Genomic DNA, 20,865 nt, shown 5'->3' on the forward strand with positions numbered 1-20,865 from the left:
TTACCCACACATCGTGAGTTTAAGCAGGTTAAAGAGAAAGTAACAAGATTAGAGAATTAAAATGGGAGCAAGTGCCTTTCCTACCCTGCTCTGCACAGACAGCTGTACACCCTCAGTGCAAAGCTCCATTTTGCCACTACCCTTGCTCCACCTTGGTGTGCTGTAGTTTTTATCTTCTCAGACAGCTCATCCTTTCTCTCTGAGCGTAAGCTGCTCCTGCACTCTAATCACAGAAGGCAACAACTGCTGGGGTTGGTGGTCCTGCGGGACACACCGACCATGCTCCCGGCGGGGTCAGCCTCCTGGGGAGCCAGACGACCAGCAGCACACATCGCTCTGCTTGGCCTTCTCAGGTATGTGTATTTCAGTCTATTTCAAGCAAATCGGTGTTTCAGTTGTACATAAAATGCCTGTTGTTTTCCTTGCCAAAATGGAAACCACAGCAAACAGCCCAGCACAGCAGAACCTACGGTAATTCCACCACAATTGCAATGTGACAATTGCTAGCATGACCTGCAGGTAGCAGGACCCGGCAGAAATCATCCCCCAGAGAGGAGGCTCTGTAGGGACACTGCTGCCCAGCCCTGCTCTTTGCAGGAACCCACAGAAATCCAGACTTCAGCATATGCCCTCCTGCCCCAGAGGGCATGACAGTGAAAGTCATGAGCATAATCTGTTGCTTATTTGTAAGGCAGCTACTGGGATTTGGCTCACACAACCCGACATGCCTGAATAGCACAGCGCTATCATAGCGGAGCTCGGCCCTTGAGAGCAGTTGTGCTGCCAAGGCCCTGGAGAGCCATTCTGGGCAGGAAGAGTTCAGCCTGAAGCTTGCAAAGGGACTCATAACATCAGTAATAAATTACACGCCACCAGTCGGTGTGGTCCAGGTTCTCCCCTTCATCTGGGATTAAGGGTCCTGGCAGCTAAACTAGGGAGGGTCTGAAAAAGTGGCAAGGATGGAAACCCCACCCAGTAAATCCTTGGGCTTTAAAGATGGTCAGCAGCAGGTTTACACAGCACTGCTGCCAGTACTTACAGAGAATGGACAAAACTGGATCGAGCCGATAGGCAGTGAGGTTTCTGGGTGCTGGTCTCTGAAAGAAGCTGGTGTTCGATGTGTCACCTTCCTGGGCTGGGCAGCAGGCAGGTTCCGGAACATTTGCTTTTCTTTGTGATGGAGAAGTTCAACTGGGGCTGTAATAATGACACTTGGGTTCAAACAGCCTTGGAGTGCAAATGCAGTGCTTGGCGGAAGCTGAGTGTGGAGACAGTGGGGCAGGAAGGCTGACACCTTCCTCTGCAGCGCCTGACCTGTTTTTTTTGGGGTGTATTCTGCAGCTTTTGGAGGAGCTCAGCTGCCCTTTAACCCCTTAGTGGCCTGCGTGGGTCTGCTTGCAAAATGAGGCTAGGAATTAGGGGGCAAAGATGCCCCAAGCTCCAGCTGGGACCTAGGATACCATGGCCTTCTCTGTGTGCTATAGCTGTCCTCTGAAAGCTGGAGATCATCGTAATAGCAGTAATAACAGATACTTACATTTCTTGGCTCCATCTTGTACAGAGAAACGTCTGCATTCAGAACAGTTGCATTGCAACCAGTTCAAGTCTCCTTGCTCTTAACGATACTATGATTTGGAACTCAAAGCATCCCATTTTTGCGTAACAGCGCGTTTCTCTGCCCTGTCAGGATCTGGCAGGGCACAGAATCACTTCTCCTTATTGCTGCTGAGAAGCGTTGATGGGGAGTGAACTTCTGAGTCACACTTGTGGAGCAGACGTTTAGCAAGCCTGTTTTCTTAGGGGCATGAAGTTGTGAAGGTTCTGCCCAGGAAGCCGCTCTAGCTGTGAATGAAGCAATCGCAGGGTGTTTGGCTTGCAAGCGGTGTCGCTGCCCTGTCTGGCTTCACCCCGGGCTTTCCACTCCTGGTGTTGGCCTGGAAACACACCGCCACTTCCTATTGATTTCTCTGGGGAAATCGGCTCTACCTGCTCCACCAGCCGGCCCCTGCGCTCACCAGACCCGGACAGGGCTGAGCCCCGCGTGGCTTCGTGCAGTCTGGCTGCAGCTGCAGCTTTCCTGTAAAGATCCTGCTGGAAGAGGTACTTGGCTTTTCATCATAGAGGGTGGTTAGTAAGTAAAATGAGAGATGCATGAAAAATTTCTTTAAACTGCTATCCTCATTGCCTTGCCCTCCATTCAGCCAAAATCCTTTTTAATTTCGCTGCTGTTTATAGTTTGTTTGTTTGTTTTGTTTTTTTTTTCAGTCCTGCGGTGGTTTTTTATTTTCTAATGAAAGGTGTAAGATACAACCCACAACGCATAAAGAATTCACACACCTGCATTGTTACAAGATGAGTTCTTGCAGCTGGTTTAGGCACCATGCTAAACATTTCTTGTCTGGCAGTGACCCCAGGACTAGGAAAATCCAAGTTTGTTGATCTGCAGTTTACGACCTTACCATAATTTTTCTGTTTTGTTTTCCAGGCATTTTTTGGATTTGGTGAAGTCTTCAGTACGGAAGCAGTTTTCTCTGGAATTTCACTCTCTGCTTTCCTTTCCCCGGCTCTTCCAGAAAAACGCCTCCAGCAATGCAGCCACAAACCCTGCCTTGCACCACTCACCTCCACAGATTGCAGAGCTGCCTGCAATCTTTGACATGCTAATGCTCAGCATGGGATGCAGACCATGAATATTCCAGCAGCGCTGGGTACTTCTTTCACCTGCCTGCATACCAAATTGGCTCCCTTCGCCTGGCTTGTGCAGACACCGTGCATTTCAGACCGTCATCGCAAGCACCACTTTGAAGAGGGCTTTTGTACCTGCTGCATGGTTTGCAGGTTGTGTTGTGTCTTGGGAACCCTTTCGTGGAGTCAGGTTCAGGACAAGCTCTGTCTTGTCCTGCAAAACAGCTCAGATGTGCTAGTGAAAACTTGAGCAGTAATGGGGATTCAGTTCCCCAGGCTGTGCTAGTTCTGCCAGGCCAGTGGCTCCTATTTAGCGCGTTGGGGCTGAGGTCTGCTGCCCTGGCAGAGGCAGCCACAGATGCACAGGAATGAATTCTTGGGCCAGCTCCTCACACCCGCCCTGCAAAGCCCTGCCATCGCTCGTCCTTCCTGCAGCTGACAGCCCTCGCCGAGGAGACAAGCAGTGAGAAGAGGTTAGAAAGGGAAGGGCCTGCTGGGGAGAGACATGTTTGGAGAATGGTGCTGAAGGTGCCAAGGTCTGCAGGAATAGAGAACTGGCTGCAGGACCAGTGAGAGCATCTCGGCCCTTAGTGGCTCAGGAGCATCTCGTGGCAGCTGCAGCCTGGCCCCGAGGGCTGGCTGGGCCTGGCTTGGTGTGTGCTGGGGGTAGGAGGTGTCTCTCACTGCTGCTTTGTGGCTGGGCCAAGACAACCAAAGGTGTCAAGGCAGAGCTGGCCGGGGAAGTCCCAGAGAAGCCTGAGCCTGCGCAGAGGCAGAGAGGCCTCACACAAAAGATCACAGAGGGCTGCAGGAAGCGCACTGCCTCCAAAGCGGCAGCTCTGTTCCCCCAGGGACTGCAGCGACAGAGGAACAGCACGTACGAGGTTGGAGGGCTTCTGCCAAAGCAGAGCTGCGGGCTACGGCCGCGCCAGGGTGCCGATCCTGCCCCCCACCGTATCGCTGTCCACCACGTGGGAGCTGTTTAAATCTGTTTCCCTCCGAACAAAGGAGCCAGATGAGTCCTTACACTTGAAAGAAGCTGGTCGGGGCTGGTGTTGTTTCCTCCAAGAGTGCTGAGCGGCAAATCCCTAGCGTAACATAAAAACCCGGAAAATAATAGTAATGATGACTCATTTGTCACCGTATGTGACATCTTCGCACCAAACAGCGCGCCGGTGACCTGTTGCCGTGTTATTATTGTGCTCCACTTCTTGAATGGATTCCATGAGCTGCTTTGGGCTATATTTACCTTGCTGAGCACATGACGTCCTTGCTGGTTTACAGCCGGCAGAATACAGCCATGCACGTTGTCACCTCGGGACTCAGCATCCGCAGAGCCACGGGGACTGCAGAGTTTCACAATGCCTGCCCCGATGATTGCTTTACAAGGCCGGCACATCCAGGTGATGTTTAATGGCACACAATTTAAAGCAGGGCTCAAAGAACACAGCCAGAGGGCAGGGTCCGGAGGCTCCGTATCTCTGGCTGGGACCTGGGACTGGGCTCGTCCTGCTCTAACTGCCGGCAGGTTTTAACCACGCATGGTAGAGCAGAGCGAGCACACTGCTCCTTGCCTACACTGGCAGCTAAGTTGGATTCGGAATGAGTTCAGCTGCTTCAGTTAATGCCAAAATAAACCACCGGACCTTGGCAGAGGTGCCTGTGCTTTGCAGAGCCATGAATCTCAGCATAATGCAAAATCCATAGAGTTCGCTGTGCCTTACTGCCTGTCTCGGAGACAGACCTTGTCCAGAATGAGCTATTCATCAAAAGCTGAAACAGATTATTTCTCTGCTCGTGTCTGACTTGATAAACCAAAATTTCCACGGGCTCAGCCTGTAAAAACTACTTCCATGATCACAACAGCAGATTCTTCCCTAATGAAACGTATCCTCTGCAAAGTTCATTCACTTCTCGCCGAAGTGCCATAAAGCAGCAAAAGGCTTCTGTTGGCACATGTTATAGACCTAGGAAAACAATGGGTAAAAACCCTGATGTAAATCTGTTGCTTTGGGGTAAAAAGTGCCTTTCCATCATTGTTTACCTTCACTTGCACGATCCTAACAGGCTCTGCGCGAGGGGAGCTCCGCTCATCCCAAAATAATAAATAAACCAAACCAGTGCAGGCAAGTCGAGGATCCAGGCAGGGCTGAGAAGGCAGGAGCAGCAGCCCCGGGGCTCCGCCGCTGCCTCCCCGTGCAGCACCAGGCAGGCACCGGGGCTGGAGGCAGCGCAGCGTGTGCTGCCCTGGGTGCTGCGGTGCGAGGTGGTCCCTGCCCTGCGGGCAGCTTGCAGGGTGTGAAGTGTTCAGGTGGGGGGGCAAGGGGCAGCGACACCCCCAAAGGCAGATCCTTTTACCAAAGGGAAGCGAAGGGAACCTTGCTGTATGTTTCTATCAAATCAAATGTGCCACCGACGTGGCTTTCCTTGAGCATCCCAGTCGTCCTGAAGCATTCTGCTGCTGAGCTGCCCACCCTGGAGAAAATGGCTTCACTCAGTACACACCAGCAGCCTGCCCTCAAATCAGCCTGATCCAAAGCATTTCTAATCCTTGGGAGTGTTTCTGTTTACTCCAGGTCCACAAAAAGCATTTATAAATCATTTTTCCCATGTGTTTTTGCTCTGCTTAGGTTTGGATCCCCAGAAAGCTTTCCCTTGCACAGGTTTTTAATTCAAAGTTTGTTCTGAAAAGCAACAGCAGTTTCCTTTACTTTCTGTTTGCTACAGGAAGGGGGGATGCCTGTCTGGGATATTTTCCAGTTTCTGTCCTGGATTATTTAGCACTGCTGGATGCCACAAAAACCTCTGTGATGCTCAGCCTCTGATCCGCTCGGCTTTGGATGGTGAACACAATATAACGCACGAAAGGTGTGACCAACAGGTAAGTAGCTATTGAATTATAACTTATTTCCACATTCACTGCTGGTTTTAAGATCGCCTGCTGCAGAACCTCCTTTTTTAGTGCCTGCAGCAGGTTTTTAATTCTTCCCAGACCCCGTGGAGCTAACCCTGGCCACGCTAGCCCCGTGGCTAGCGGCCAGCTCGAGCTGACCCACGGCGTTTTGCCATCTCGTTACGCCAGGAAACGTTACGTGGGGCCACGGGCGGCCGTCAGGATTTTATGAAACAGCCGCTTTGCTTTCGTGGGCCGGCACGGGGGGGACTTTTCTCGGTGTGGCAATCCCCCACCCCCCTCCCGGCGGTGTCCCAACGCTCTGTGGCAATCCCCAACCCTCGCCGGGGGCCGGGGCCGGCTCCGCGTTCGCCGCTCTCTGAACCCCAAAAGCGGGACGGGGATCGCGGGGAGGGGTCGGGGGACCGGGGAAGGTTTGCGGGGGGGGGGGGTTTTGCGGGCACCGGGACCGGCCCTCCCCGTCCAATCGCGGCCGCTCCGCGCACTCCCCGCCCCGCTCTCCCCATGGGCACAAAAAGCCGGCGCTCGCCGCGCGGAGCGGCCGGGCTGCGGAGCATCCCCCGGCGGGCAGCGGGGGCCGCTCCCGTCCGCTCGGTGCCGTCCAAGCCCCGTCCCCGCCGATGGGGGCGGCTTCGGGGGCGGCCGGGCGCTGAGCGCGTCCCCGCGGAGCTCCCGGAGCCCGCGGATGCGCCCCCGGGGTCGGGCGCTGCGGGCGGCGGCGGGGGGCTGCGGGCCGGGGCTCGCCGCGCCCCTCCGGCCCCCCGGGAGCCGGGGGGAGGCTGCGGGGAGGCCCCCGATGGGTGGTTCTCTGCGGGAAGCGCTGCCCCGTGGCCTCTTGGTAGCCGCGAGCCCCGGGGCGAGCAGCTCGTGGCGGTGAAGGGTCGCGGCTCCTCGCCATGGACACTCTGAAAACCACCTACATCGTGCTGGAGCTCATCATCGCCGTGCTGTCCATCGCCGGCAACGTGCTCGTGTGCTGGGCCGTGGCCATCAACAGCACGTTGAAGAACGCCACCAACTATTTCCTGGTGTCGCTGGCCGTGGCCGATATCGCCGTGGGCTTGCTGGCCATCCCCTTCGCCATCACCATCAGCATCGGCTTCCAGGTGGATTTTCACAGCTGCCTCTTCTTCGCCTGCTTCGTGCTGGTGCTGACCCAAAGCTCCATCTTCAGCTTGCTGGCGGTGGCCATCGACAGGTACCTGGCCATCAAGATCCCTCTGAGGTAAGAGACGCGAGGCAGCCCCGTCCCCTGACCGCCGGGGCCGTGCCTTTCCCTGTAACGTCCCGTCTCTAGCGGTGCCGTGATGTTTGAAGGTGGTGATGGTGAAAATATCAGAGATTTTGTACTCACTGCACGACCGGGATCAGGTTCCCAGCGTCCTGCCTCTTGCTTAAAGACCTACTTGGGAGCTCAGTGTCTTGAGGCTATTTGTCTTGGGAGGGTCAGTGGCTTCCTGCGGAGGCTACGCGGGGATGCAGGAGTGAGCCTGGGACAGGTCGAGCTTATCTATGTAGGTATTTATACAGCCCCTGTTACTGGGGCTCAGGGCATCTCCCGGGTAATTGAATACAAGAGCAACCACTCCTTCTCCTACTTCCCAGCCCATGAGAGAAAGGGTTGTGCAGGCTGTTCTGTGAGAGCCCTTGTCCTGCCGAGCTCAGGCTGATACTTTCAGGGAGGCTGAAAGTCATCTTAAAGGGGCTTTAATGTGACATTGGGCATAACTCAGGTTTTTGACTCAGAGAAGAGCCTGACTAGGCTGTCCTCTAGTTTACAGATTTAATCAATGGACTGAAAATGCATTTTGTTGCATTTACAAGTGCTGTATTTGCGTGCACACCTTTTCCTTCTGAGTACGTGCCACGAGCGGGTGCGTACCTAGGTAAATGTCTGGTGTCAGCTCTGTGCACACGCAGTGACAGGAGGAGAGGGAAGGAGAAAGGATTCACACCTCAGTTTGCACAAGTTCACAGTTCAAACTGTCATCCAAAAATTTCACTGCCTTCCTTCTAATTCACGGGACACTGGGATGAATGCGTTAAATATATTTTACAGGCACTTTAACAGCGAGTAGGTGCAGCAGCTTCCTTAAGTGCGGCAAACCCCCAGGTTTTGCATTACAAATGACCTGAATCTGTTAATCTGGTCTCCTCCTGCCTCTGATGTCCCTCCCCGGGAACTGGGCATCGATGGAGCCCCTGGGGGGACTCACGGCACTGCGGGGAGCGGCCACAAGCGGGGTCTGGGGGGGCACAGGGCAGGGACCCCAGCTGAACCGTGGTGGCTGCAGCTTCCCCAGGTTCTGCTTGGCTGTGGCGTCTCCTTGCATAAGCAATAAATTCTTCCTAAAACGACTTAAAAACCCCACCCGCTCACCCTATTCCGGCACGGTGTAAGTCCCATGCATTGGGCAGATGTTGCTCAGGCACTGGGCAGGCGATATGGCCGGGGAATGGAAACTGAGTGGGGCGAGCGTCGTGGGACCTGGGAATTCCTCGGGATGGGGAGCGGGGCTGAGCCCTGTGGCAGGCAATATCCAAGCAGCTGCTGTCCTATAAACCCTTCCTAGCCACTGGCACTGGCTCGGATAATTCCCCACTGCCTGCTCCATTTGTGTGCTCTGGGGCTTTCTCAGGATGGGGTCCGGCGGCTCGGCAGCAGCTCCAGAGCAGTTCGGATTTTTTAATTCTCAGTTTAATCCCACCACCCATCGCCGGCACGGTGTTGGGCTCGGGCTTTTAGCTGTGACTCTCCTCCTTTGTACCACAAATGCTTTTTGCAGGGCTCGGCTGAGGCAGCGGAGCCCTGCGAGCGGGGTTTGTGCTCCGCTGGAATCAGTGTGAGAGCGGCAGGTCAGGGCGCCTTGAGGGATCGCTCGAAGGTACGCAGAGGGGAAGTGCTTTGACAACCGACAAAGCAGCAAGTGTTTCCTCCACTCTTTTAACACGGCTTTCGAGCAGGTTTGCTGCACTTTCTGCTAGGTCAGTCCATGCACCTGCGTGGGATGAAGCCCCAGGGGGGTTTCCTTGCTCAGATACTTTCCCAGCGCTGTTTTTTCACCCCATCTTTGGCTAAATCCTGTATTCCCTTGGCACGGACATCTGCGCAGTGCATCTATATATATTCCTGTGACTGCCTCCTAGCCAGACACATCCAGCTCTTCGGCTGTAAATCGCCATCCAGGACTCCCATCCAAGCCTGCTCCGAGGTGTGAGGTTTGGATTAAGCTTCACCTTGGCACCGAGGCGCGTTTCGTTGCTCCTGGGGTGACCAGCAAGGAAAACCTCTTGGAAAGGCCGGGACAGGGCATTGCTTCAGCAGCAGGAGGTTTAGGGACTGGCACCGAAAGGCTTCTCGTTTGTACAGCCAGCATCAAAAGAGGACAGAGAAGGCTTTGGGGAGGATGTTATAAAACTCTTCTGGCGAAACACTTCTCTGCCACGCTCGGGTTTTCCAGCCTGGGGTTTTTGGGGCAGCCTCAGCAGCAGCCCCGTGCCCGGCCTGTCCCAGCACTGCCTGTGGTGTGGGCAGGATCCTGCCCCATTGCTGCCCTCAGAGGGAGACTTGGGCTGTGGGAGTGATGACCGTATGAAAAGTTTCTTTCGCACTAAAAAATTCCTCCTGGAGACCAGTGCAGGGACCAGTAACGGGCCGCACGGCACCAAGCATTTAATGACTTGTGCCCAGCCTGCAGCCTGAGTCCCATGCACCATGGCTGCTGCTGGAAATCCGTGTGGGGACACTGAGGATGGAGCCTGCCATATTATTTGGCGTTATTTAAGGGATATTTAAGCACACGGGCAGGGCAGGCCCGCAGGCTGTGCAGCAGTTTGCACTGCAGCCAGGCTAATAATGGATTTTTCAGTTCTGTGGCTGAACCCAAAAATCCCACGGGGGAAGAGGCAAATTGTTTCAGTCAAATCGAAGCAGCGAGGTTTGGAGGCTTCAGCGCGATCCTGACCAGCCTGGCAGGTTGCTGCTGAGCTGCTTAACCCTTCCTGCAGCTGCTGCTTTTCGAAACGGGGGCATCCTGGCTGGGAAGGAGCTGACGAGTCCCCGGCTAGAGAAGAGCACAACAAAAATTGTACAAAATTTCCAAGTGGTGTTTTGGAACCCTCCCTCGCCTGGCTAAAAATATTTGCTGAATTTGGCCACGAAGTCGTGAATTCTTTCTGTCCCTTGAAACTCGCTTGTTTGTTTGGGTTTGGGTTTGACAAATTTGCTATTTACTGGGGCAAAACCTCCTGCCCAGGTCCAGCCCGTGCCTGCAGCTCCTGGCCCCTTCCCGGCCCCTTCCCGGCTCCAGGACAAAAGCTCCTGGCCTCATCCTGCCCACACCTTGCTGCCCGGCACCCATCAGTGCCGCAGTGGGCACACAGCACCCGTCCTGGGGCAAAAGTCTTGTTTGTTTTTTATTTTTATTTTTATTTAACTGGTTGGAAATAGAAGTGCCGAGGTACCAACAGGCCATCTCTCGTTCATACTTCTGCCATCAGAGTGGTTCCAGAGAGTGTTTATCAGGATGGTGATAGGCACTTAAGAAATAAATATAAATATAAATATAAATATAAATATAAATATAAATATAAATATAAATATAAATATAAATATCTCTCTGCTCCCACCTCAGCCCCCTAGCAAATGCTCCCTTCCCCGCCGCGCTTGCTGCGAGCAGAGTATCGGGGCCAGGCAGCGGTGTCTCAGCAGCAGCAAATCCACCCTGCAGAGCATCTGGCAGGGGAGCGGGGCTAAGATTTTGCTCTGCAGCGTTCTCCAGGGCTGGATTTCACCCCACAGCCCCGCCACTGCGAGCCAAAGAAGATTTGTAGGTGGAATAAAACCGTTCCCTTCTATTCACATCGACCAAAATCCTTTGGCATGGCTCATTGTTGGAGGTAGGGGTAGGAGCCTGGAACAAACGGGTAAGGAATTGGGGCGAGACGGGGCAGTATCTGTACTTGGAGTGCCAAAGCAGAGCAAAAAACCCTGCCCAACATCGTGCTGGGTGCCTTCACCTCGCTTCCTGCTGCTGGGGCATCCTCGCCTTGATCACGGGCGCCCTGCGTCTGCCGCTGCAGCAGCCCAGCTCCCCCCGAGCTGCTCCCCTCGGGAAGGCTACAGCCCTGCAGGAATTGCTTCCCAGTTCCCTTCAGCTTGTTCCCCAGAAAGCAAACCGTTGAGCGGTCATGGGCTGTAGGACTGGAGCCCTGGGGAGGAGGGAAAATCCTCTGCAGAGCCTCGGCCTTCCTCGGCCGTTTTCTGTGTGCCAGCTGGGCCTCAGCAAGAGAATTGCAGCCGCTCTTCCTTCTGCCCTCGCTTCGTTTCCTTTCTGGAGGGGAAATCCTGGCACTACCCTTTGTCTGGACCCACACGCATGTCCCGATGTTTGCGTGTGGCTCACACACATGGTTCCCGACCCCGAGCAGTGCCGTCGGCATGAGGTTAGCACCGATTTATAAACTCAGTGCACAGCAAACCCAGCAAACGTGCCCAGCACCATGGGCAAGGCTGGTGTCTGCCTAAGCACTGAGGCAGCCATGACTTTCGGGAGTTTTTGGTGCTTGAGGCATTGGGATTTAGGACTGGGGCAGGCAGCGGCTAATGCTGGGCATCGCAGCTGCCTCCGGATGCAGCCTCTCTGCGTACAAAAACATCGGTGCCGATCGCTCTTAGGGTCGTAAACTGGAAGCGGGAAGCAGCAGTTATTTTTAGGTGTCAGCAGTCCGATTTCCTAAATGTGCATGTCCCAAATTTTTATATTTTTCCCATATCTCAGGGGCCACTTCCCTCCCTGGCAAGGAGCAAAAATCCCGGCAGGATGTTAATTGTCCCCGGGAGCTCCGCAGGGGCAGCAGGGATGTCGGGGAGAGGAGCACGCAGCTGCTTCCAGGGGTCAGCTCGGGGCACGGACCTTGGGCTGAGCCAGGACCCAGAGCTTTGGGGTTCGGGGCTTTTTTTTTAGGTTCGGTCAGGTCGACCTGTAAAAAAGGAGAAAAAAAAAAAAAAAGTATGTTAATTTTTAAATGGAAAAAAAAAAAAAAAACGGGTTTTGAAATCTGGCAGAATTTTGCTGTGGAACTAAGACATCTTTTCGTATGAGCTTGCAGTTTGTCGTGGCAGTGAGCACAGACTGCAGAACTGAGTCTTTTAGGACCACCCTGCCCTGGCCCTCGGAGGGTGCTGCGGCTGCTGCCGTGGTTTGGCACAGCTTCAGCAGGGTGCCAGGGTCGGTGCCACCAGCTGTGCCTGCAGCTGTGCAGAGCTGCCCCTTCCCCGGCTGCTCTCACGGCTTGGCTCAGGGAATTCGCACACGCCGGAGAGGGGATTATCCCCCTAAGCCTCCTGAGGACATCAGGCCTGGCATGAGCCAGATATAACCCGTGAGTACATCCCTGGGGTGTGCCCGTGCTGCTGCCCGTGCCCTTCGGTGCTCTGTGAGCAGAGGTTTGGTGCTGGGAAAGCGCCCGGGCGCTGAGCACCACAGCCAGGGCCAGCGGGAGCTGCTGGCCCCACATCACTCAGGCTCTGGGAGGGACAAGGTGCCATGTAGGACCGGGCGATGGCCACATCCTTCCTCTCTCCCATCACATTTACACCTCGTGCAGACCTGCCGGGGCTGCAGGGGCCCTGCAGGGGGGTGCCCTGCTGGGGGTGCACGGTGGGCACCCGGTGAGCCCCACCGAGCTCACCTTTGCTGTGGCCCCCCCAGCTCCGTGCCCCCGGCAGGAAGGGCAGGAGGCCGGGAGCACACGGGGGCTGCTGCTGCCTTCCCATGCGCACATCGGGGGCAGATGCAGGGAGGAAGCGATTTGTCTGCGACTGGCCGTGGCCGCACACAGATGTCCGGCTTCCTCGGCCCGCGCTGCAGCCACTAATCAGATTTCTCACTCGCCGCCAACTCCTTCCTGGGGAGACAGCGCAGCTCTTGTTTTTGCTTTTCTTTCTTTCTTTCTTTCTTTCTTTCTTTCTTTCTTTCTTTCTTTCTTTCTTTCTTTCTTTCTTTCTTTCTTTCTTTCTTTCTTTCTTTCTTTCTTTCTTTCTTTCTTTCTTTCTTTCTTTCTTTCTTTCTTTCTTTTTCTTTCTCTTCCTTCCTTCCTTCCTTCCTTCCTTCCTTCCTTCCTTCCTTCCTTCCTTCCTTCCTTCCTTCCTTCCTTCCTTCCTTCCTTCCTTCCTTCCTTCTCTCTCTTTCTTTCTCTCTTTCTCCTTCTCTTTCTCTCTTCTCTCTCTCTTTCTCTCTCTCTCTCTCTCTCTAAGGTGCAATTTGTGATTCATTTCTAATGTCCTGCCAGGATATTTCGTCTAATAGGCGATGTCTGCTCCGCGGCTATGTGTGGAGCAAACGGAGCGGCAGCACGGGTGCACAGTTCGTGTTCTTACACTGAAAAGAAAGGGAAAAAAAAAAAAAAGAGCATGATGAAAAGTACAGCTGCGAGGAGATGACAAGGATACAATGCTTGGCAGCCGAACCGCTCTCTCCCCCTGTGAATGGAGGTGTCTGTGTTGTGTTTTTTTTCTTCACCCTTAAAATAGAAACCTATAAATTATCGCTGCTTGTTTGTAGCAGAGCACCTGCGGAGGGTGAGTGCTGCGAGCTCTCCGTCTGCTCGGCTCCCTGCATCCAGCACGCTGGGCATGGGGTGAAATGGGGAGGGAGCCAGGGCCTGCCTGCCCCAAAACACAACCCCGGAGGCTCTGAAGGTGCCAGGACGCAGCTGGGACTCTGCTGGTTCCTCCAGGTGAGCTCCAGGAGGTTCTGGAGCTCATTTTTGTGTCTCCAGTTGCAGAGGGTGGGAAAAGGCTGTGGCACCACGGCTTCCTGACCTCCTCCTCCTCCTGGGCTGGGTATGGCCCCTTCGGGACTGTTCCCCCAAGCCGTTGCTGCCTCATGGCCCCAGTCTCATGCCCCTAAATGCTGAATTATGCCCTGGCTGCTCCTTGTTGGACAGCAGCAGCGCTGCTTGGTGATCTCGGAGTGGGGACACTGCAGGAGCTCACGGGGAGATGCCAGGGACGTGCAGCACAGGACTCGGTGCCTCCGCACAGCAGCCAGACCCCATCCCTGCCACCCAGCTGCTCTCAGCAGTGTCTGCCGGGTGTGCTGGCGTGGCCAGCTCTAGCAAACAGCAGTGGGAGTGCAGTGAGAGCTGCTGGGGGGGAGAAACCCCAAAAAACCCCGAGCATCCTACCAAGGAGAGGCGGTGCCGGGAGAAGGCTTCCACCTCCAGCCCACGGCCAGCTCAGGGGGCCTCTCCGCCAGACGCCGTGGGAAATATTTGGCCCAGCACAGCGTGGGCTGCGTGGCTATTAACTGACAGCCAGTGCATCGCTATTTTTGTCGGAAAAACAGAAACCTGACTCTCCTTGTGATCGCAGCACAGCGCCGGTGGCTGGGGATGGCATCAGTGCTTCTGCAGCCTCTCCGCTGGTGGGAGCTGAGCTAATTAGCTGTTTGGTGATGATTATGCCAGCAAAGAGACCTTGCCAGGCTGTGTAAAAGGAACTAATGCACCGCCAGGTTATTTAATCTCCATAAATCATTTTTAAGCATTCAGCTGTCATTTACACTAAAGCAGCATTTGAAGCCCCTAAGCAGAAACATGGAGGAGATTCAATATTTGTTGTGCATTAATTGAGCGGACTTAGGTGAGTAAATTTACTTTAACAGTTTCTTGCCTGATAATATTAAGCCTGAAAGAGTGAAGGAGTGGTTTCCTGGCGTATTCAGAGCTGTGACACTGTGTTCATCTCCGCGTGCTCAGGGAGAAGGTTTTTTTTTTGATGCTGCTTTGTGGCGGCGGCTCCGCGTGGTGGCTTTGCACGCCTGTAAGCGTGTGCTTGGCTTCTGCTAACTCAGTGCAGGCAGTTTCTCTCCACGTAGCTGTAACGAGAGGGTAATTAGCCAACACTTCTAGAACGCCAAACCGTCCCCAGCTTCACGTGGGCCTCTTCTCAGCGAGCAGCTTTTGCAGGGCCTTTGCCACTGCCAGCAGCACGTTTTTCCATCTCTTCCTTCGCACCGATGGGGCTCCTGCTTCAGTTTGATCCCAGCTCCCTCCTCTTGTGAGCATGAGGGAAGAGCGAGCAGTGACAATGAAAAAGCCTCACTGGGGCCATGTGTTTTCAGCAAGAGGCAGCATCGGTGCAGGACGTGGCTGAGCCACTCGGTTCGGCTGCACAGAGCCTCCAGCAAGACAGAGCCTCGGCTCCTTCACTTTCTCTTTCTGAGCTGGGCTTTTGCATTTTCCACGGCTGCTGCAATGGTTCGTGTGATGTGATGGCACCGAGGCTGCGGAGCAGCAACAAAAGCGGTCAGCTGAGTGAATAGCACAAGCTGGGGAGCCCGAGACAGCCTGTGGGCTCCCATAGCCGCATTTCTTTTCTTCCCACGTGTAGAGCCGTAAAGGTCAGGAATGGCCCCTGGTCCTCCCTGCAGCACTGACTCAGCCCGGCCAAGGCCAGCAGTAGCTCGAGGCTCCGACTTTGCCAAGATTGCTGGGCTCCTGCTCCGAATCCCATCTTAAAGTTTCCAGGCTCCACAGCCCCAGAGCAGGTTGGGCTCCTGACAGCAGGCACAGCGTTCGGAAAGCAAAGGGCTTGGCCTCGCTGATGCCCCGACCGATAATTGCTCATCTGAGGCAGCGAGGCTCAGTAATAACCAGAGAGAAGTGCAGGAGCAAACCTGTGCCTTGGGCTGCTGCCTCCTCCGGGTGCTCAGAGACAGCCCGAGCCCCCCGGCTGCTCCTCCCGGCCTGGCCCCGCCGCCTCTGCAGCTTGCAGGAGGAGACGGCCGCGCACGCACGGAGGCGACGCCAGCGTGATTCAGATGCACAGCTGTGGCTCTGTGGGAATAAAAACCCTCCCCTGCCTCACGGGCCGGAAGAAAATCAGAACAAACGGTCTTAGGAAAGGAGGAGCAGGGTAGCGAAGCCAGAGTAAACAAGCAGTGAAAGGAGGGTGTGGGAAGGGGGGACACGTCTGTGGGCCAGTGGATGCGAACTGGCCGCAGGCAGGACGGGAATGGGTTTCTTGTGTTGTCTTTCTGGCAGTCGCTGGGTTCTTCATACCTCCAAAATGAGAGCCAAGTGATGTTTTGATGCTGGCATCTGTTCTCATCGCACCCACACCAGCTTGTCCTTGCCCTCTCAGGTGCCTGCACCACCTGTTTCGGAGATGTGGGGGGCTCTGCATCCCCCTGTACTGCATCAACTTGGCCTTTGCTGAAATTCTTCGTAACTTGTGAGAGCAGCCCAAGGAAAGCGTTTGCTTTAAGATCTGGGTCTTTACATCCAGCTGCAGTGTCACGTTCTCAAGCAGCAGAGGCTGATGCCAGCCCTGCGAGCTAAGGGAAGCTGCGCCCATCAGCACTGTCAGAAGGGGCACAAAGCAGGGAAGGTGAACGGAGGGAGAACAGCCCGGAGGTTCTGGCATTCCACTCGGAATGGAGACACAAACCCTCGCTTGTAAATCTCCTGAGCAATCCATCATTAGCAGATGCTGGCTCAGAGTTCTGCCAGGGTGTTTGTTATCCAGCCACAACAAGCTCGCGTGGGCTGCAGTCTGGCATGTGTGAGCCAGCAATTGCACTGTTTGGGAAACTGGTAGGATCCATGGTTTCCACACACATGTGTACTTCCCACGTCGGTGTACGAGGTAGCACAGGGATGGCCAGCACATTACTGGACCGCTGCAATCTGCAGTAAAAGCCAGTGTTGCTGCAGGCGTAAGAGCAGCCCAAGTTGAAGCAAGCAGCCTGCGGTGTAGGGGCTGTAGGAGTGTGGGGCGATGCTGGTTAAGCCTTTGGCTGCCCATCACAGCGTACAAGTGGGAGCCAGCACTGGCTCGGCCGGAATCGGTCAGCCCAGAAGTTCACGGAGCCCAGCAGCGCGCCGTGGCGTGCCCAGCGGTGGGTGCTGAGCCAGGAGAGCCAGGTGCTGGTTGCGGAGGGAGCCTTCCACCGCTGTGTGCTGGCCGTCCGTGTAGTCAGTGGTTTAGGCTCATGCAATGATAAAGCCTTTTTTAAGACTCCGTGCCCTTACCTCCTACTGAAGTCTCACCGGGCTGATGCTTGCGGGCCAGGGCAGTGCTTGGCAGCCCACGGGAATAGTACGTGACTCAGCTCCCCAAATCACCTCGCGTAGGCGTGGAGCAGAGGTGAGATTTTTTACCCCTCGAGGATCACAGAGGTGAGGTTCCCATGGGGGTGTGGGTGGGGATTTTGTGGCGTCGGCCAAAACACCGATGACTTTAACTGCAGGGAAGTCATGAGCGCTCAGGTAATTAATGCCCCTATCTCGGCTCTCGTCTCGATGCTGCAGGTATAACAGTCTGGTGACGGGGAAGAGGGCGAGAGGCCTCATCGCTGTGCTGTGGCTCCTGTCCTTCGTAATCGGGCTGACGCCGCTTATGGGCTGGAATAAAGCCATGAGCGGTTGTCCCAACTCCACCAACGAGACGGGGCCTGACACCAGGGCAGAACACCACGGCTGCTTCATCTCCTGCCTCTTTGAGAATGTGGTGACTATGAGCTACATGGTGTACTTCAACTTCTTTGGCTGCGTGCTGCTTCCACTCGTCATCATGCTGGGAATCTACATTAAGATATTTATTGTTGCCTGCAAACAGCTGCATCAGATCGAGCTGATGGGCAACTCCCGGACCACACTGCAGAAGGAGGTCCACGCAGCCAAGTCTCTGGCCATCATCGTGGGACTTTTTGCCTTCTGTTGGCTGCCCCTGCACATCTTGAACTGCATCACTCACTTCCATGAGGAGTTCTCCAAATCCAAGCCCGAGTGGGTGATGTACATGGCCATCATCCTCTCGCACGCCAACTCTGTCATCAACCCCATCATCTATGCCTACAGGATCAGGGACTTCCGCTACACCTTCCGCAAAATCATTTCCAAGATCCTCTGTAAGACGGACGACTTCCCCAAGTGCACCACTGACAACAAGCAGCACCTGACTGTCACCAACGCTAATGCTCCAGCGGCCCCTGGGACCCTCTGACCTTGCACAGCCTGCTCCCGGGGCGCTGCAGCCTGACCCTGACACTACTCCTCCCTGTGCCTACGTGACAGTTACAGCCAGCTCCTCCGGGAGTGCTCACAAATGACCACTATGCAGTTATGCAGCTGTATTTTTTTTATTTTTGTAATTAACATAGTGCCTCCTAGAGGGATAACCTGACTGGGGAGACTGAGTGCAGTTCACCCTCTACTGTAAAGCCAGGTTGCGTGAGCGCTGCTGGTCGCGTTGTGCTTCCTTTCCAGGTCAGATGCTGACTGTGGAGGACCCACCTGCTGGGGGTGTTTCCCCGATCGTGCTGCTCATGTCAAGTCCTCAGATTTTTATTTTAATTATTTTTATTATTTTTTAATCTCTTTATTGATATAGGAGTAATAATGTTGTGTGTTTTGGGGTTGTTCATACTTGACAGCACTTTGGTAATACCCTAATTATTCCATCAATTGTTTGATGCAGTTAGTATTCTCCGATGGGAAAAAGTCTTTCTTAGCCCAGTTGCTGGTGTGAAACTGAATCCGTGTCCCAGGCTCTGAGAGACACGGCCGTGCTGATGGGGAAACAAGATCAGACCTGGCCGTGTATTCCAGCCCCATTATCGAAGCCGTACTTACTAAAAGAGAAAACTTTAGAAAAGGGTTGACTGAAGCTGTAGAACAGCACTTTTATTGCCTTTAAGTAACTTTGTTCTACAGGATATACTAACTTGTGCAGCCCAACGCTTCAGGTTTTATTTCATATCTGTTTCCTGCTACCAAAATGCAGAAGGCAGATGTGCCCTGGCTGTCATGGTCCAAACTCTCCAAGAGCTGTGGCAACACTTCCCTCCCCACCCCCCCAATTTTATTTTTATTTTTTGCTTCCATGTCGAAACTTGACAGACTTGCAGTGTTTCAGAAGCGCAGGTTTTAGCTGTGATAGCTGGGTGCTGCCGCTCACCTCATTCCTACAAGCCCCAGAAGCTGTGAGTGCTCTCTCTAATGGTCATTTTTCATTTTTTTTTAATTTTTTAATCTTGACCTGCATCAGTAGCAGAAGAGACAGGAAGGGAACGAACTTGCTTGAGAGAACGCTTTGACTCGCGGCCTGCTGTTGGCCAGGCTCTGTGGGGCCGGAGCTGGCCTGGCACTGCAGGGCCCTGACGCCACAGCCACAGAGCCCCAGCCTGCCGGAGTGCAAGGCCCTCAGCAGCAGAGTGGTGTTAGTCTGGGCTGGGAGTTAATAACTCTGCAGCCACAGCTCGGTAATTACTGCAGCTGATTTAATATGTAACCGTGGTACACAAAGCTACACAAAGGTGGGAAGAGGAGCGCCGTATTTTCCAAAGTACCAGCGCCACGTCTCCAGACTGCTGCCAGCAACCTGGTGTTTCTGGGAGGCCTTTTGTTTAGCGGGCCATTTCCATTCCACAAGAGAGGAACGGGGTGAGGAAAGGAGTCAGACATCACCAAACAGAAGCTGGAGTTTTCAGTGGTAACCCAGAATACCAGCCCTCCTCAGCCATGCAGGGAGCCAGAGGTGGGGAGCAGCCCTTTCAGAGCCAGGTGGCAGGGAAGGAAATTTAAACACAACCAGTTCCTGAAAATCTGAAGAAATCCTGCTCCTGCAGCATCTGCAGTGGCAGCTGTGTGACCTGCAGGCTGCAGGTATGCCCGAGGGCCCACCACGCACACAGGTTGCTGGAAGTGGTGGGTTTCACTACCATGTGCAGCGGCTGAGCCGTTAGAGCCAGACCCAGGCCTTGGTGAAGCACCAGTGGGGTTAGCACACGCTTAGGCAATGCCCAAGTTCAGCCACAGCTCGATATCTCAGATCCTGGCATTCCCAAGATGAATCTGAACAAAGTTACTGTCCAGAGGGTTTCTCCTTTAACCTCCCCACTCAGCTTTGCTGCATCTGCCTTGGTCGTGGTCCAGCTAACACATGTAGCCGCCTCCCACCATTTAGGCAGGGTTTGGCTCTCCTTTCATTCCTTCCCTTCTGTATTATCTTTGGCCATGTTCCTTCTGTTAATCATGGCTGGAAACAAGCAGGGTTTCACCTGCAGGTCTGGCAGTGTTGCAAAGTGGTTGCAAGCCACATTTATCCTTCCAACAAAGAACGCAATCCCTCCCCTCCTGCTCACTGAAAATGAACTGAGCTCTGGACAGCACAGATCAGACTGAAGTGCACAGCACCGCCACACAAGGAGATGTCCCAGAACTGTGTGTGACAGCACTGCAGAGCAGCATCCACGACTGCTACCTTCCATATGCCTCTCATGAGCCAGAATCCCTCTACACAGACGAGGCATTTCCTTGTGTGAATGTGCTGGTAACTATGGCCTGGGTCACCGTGGCATTTAGGCACATGAAGTGCCTTCGTGGATCTGAGCCAAAGTCATTTCAAGGCAAAATAAAAATAGGACACCCTCCCACCCCTCCTCAAAAAAAGCTCTGAAAGTTTCTATAAAAATGTGAAAATGGCAGAGGAACTTTCTGTAGAGTGCAGCTGGGGATGTGCAGCTGTCACTCGTTACTGCTCTGATGTACATAGGATGGATGTGTTTTCCTCATGTTGCTCAGATTTTGTATTTGCAGTGACTTTGTTATTTACATACAAAATGCTTAATTTACCACCTACACAACCTGGCTCAGCCTGTGCCCCATCATTTTGTGCGGTGTTGTGTTCACACGGTGTATCACACAAACACTGGGCCTGGGGAGGAGACCAGTCTCAGAGCATGGAAGTCACGGAGCTGGAAGGAGCTGGCTCCTGGCTCACTTGCTGTGTGGAGCAGGGGAGCAGCAGCCGCCTCTTTTGCCTGTATCTGGTGGCCCCAGCCCTGCCCTGCCTGCCAGCAGGAGGTGGTTGGCTTGTCTGAACTGGGTCGATCTAAAAGCAGAGCCACCAGTGACTCCTCCAAAGACCCCACGTTACAGTAAGCATGGAAGCGAGGCCCATGCAGCACACAGCTATCACCAGGCTGGAGGTGCTGAGGGAATCCCCTCCCCAGTCCCTGGTACGGGTTTGCCAGCGATGGATTGGAAATTGCCCTGAGCAGCCTGCTCTCAAGAGCCACTGCGGGCTCACTCGTTGCGAGGCCGAGTCCCCAAAACCTGGCGGGTCCTGGGCAGGGTTGGGGGCAGCCACAGTGGGCACGGTTAATGAGGCTCCGTGGTCACGCAGAGACCTGCCGGACTGTTTGTGTCTCCACATTGCCACAGATCAGTTCAAACATCTTCAGAAATCCCAAGAA

The 20,865-nt window shown here is 54.3% G+C and overlaps 1 protein-coding gene across 1 annotated transcript; it reads left to right on the top strand.

The window, feature by feature from the left end:
- Positions 1-6,110: 6,110 nt before the first annotated feature.
- On the top strand, positions 6,111-20,841 carry ADORA2B (adenosine A2b receptor). Its single transcript, XM_082776556.1, has 2 exons — positions 6,111-6,824; positions 16,919-20,841. Exons 1-2 carry the CDS (start codon positions 6,496-6,498, stop codon positions 17,610-17,612), a joined length of 1,023 nt encoding a protein of 340 aa, XP_082632682.1. The 5' UTR covers positions 6,111-6,495; the 3' UTR covers positions 17,613-20,841.
- Positions 20,842-20,865: the final 24 nt, after the last annotated feature.

This window comes from Aythya marila, assembly GCF_965140915.1.
Source record: "Aythya marila genome assembly, chromosome: 20".
Taxonomy (NCBI): Eukaryota; Metazoa; Chordata; class Aves; order Anseriformes; family Anatidae; genus Aythya; species Aythya marila.

What these genes read in the sequence shown, in the direction of transcription:
- ADORA2B (XM_082776556.1), top strand. Translation starts at nt 6,496, where the DNA reads ATGGACACTCTGAAAACCACCTACATCGTGCTGGAGCTCATCATCGCC. An exon ending in GCCATCAAGATCCCTCTGAG is followed by an intron (nt 6,825 to 16,918) that starts GTAAGAGACGCG and finishes TCGATGCTGCAG; the next exon opens with GTATAACAGTCTGGTGACGG.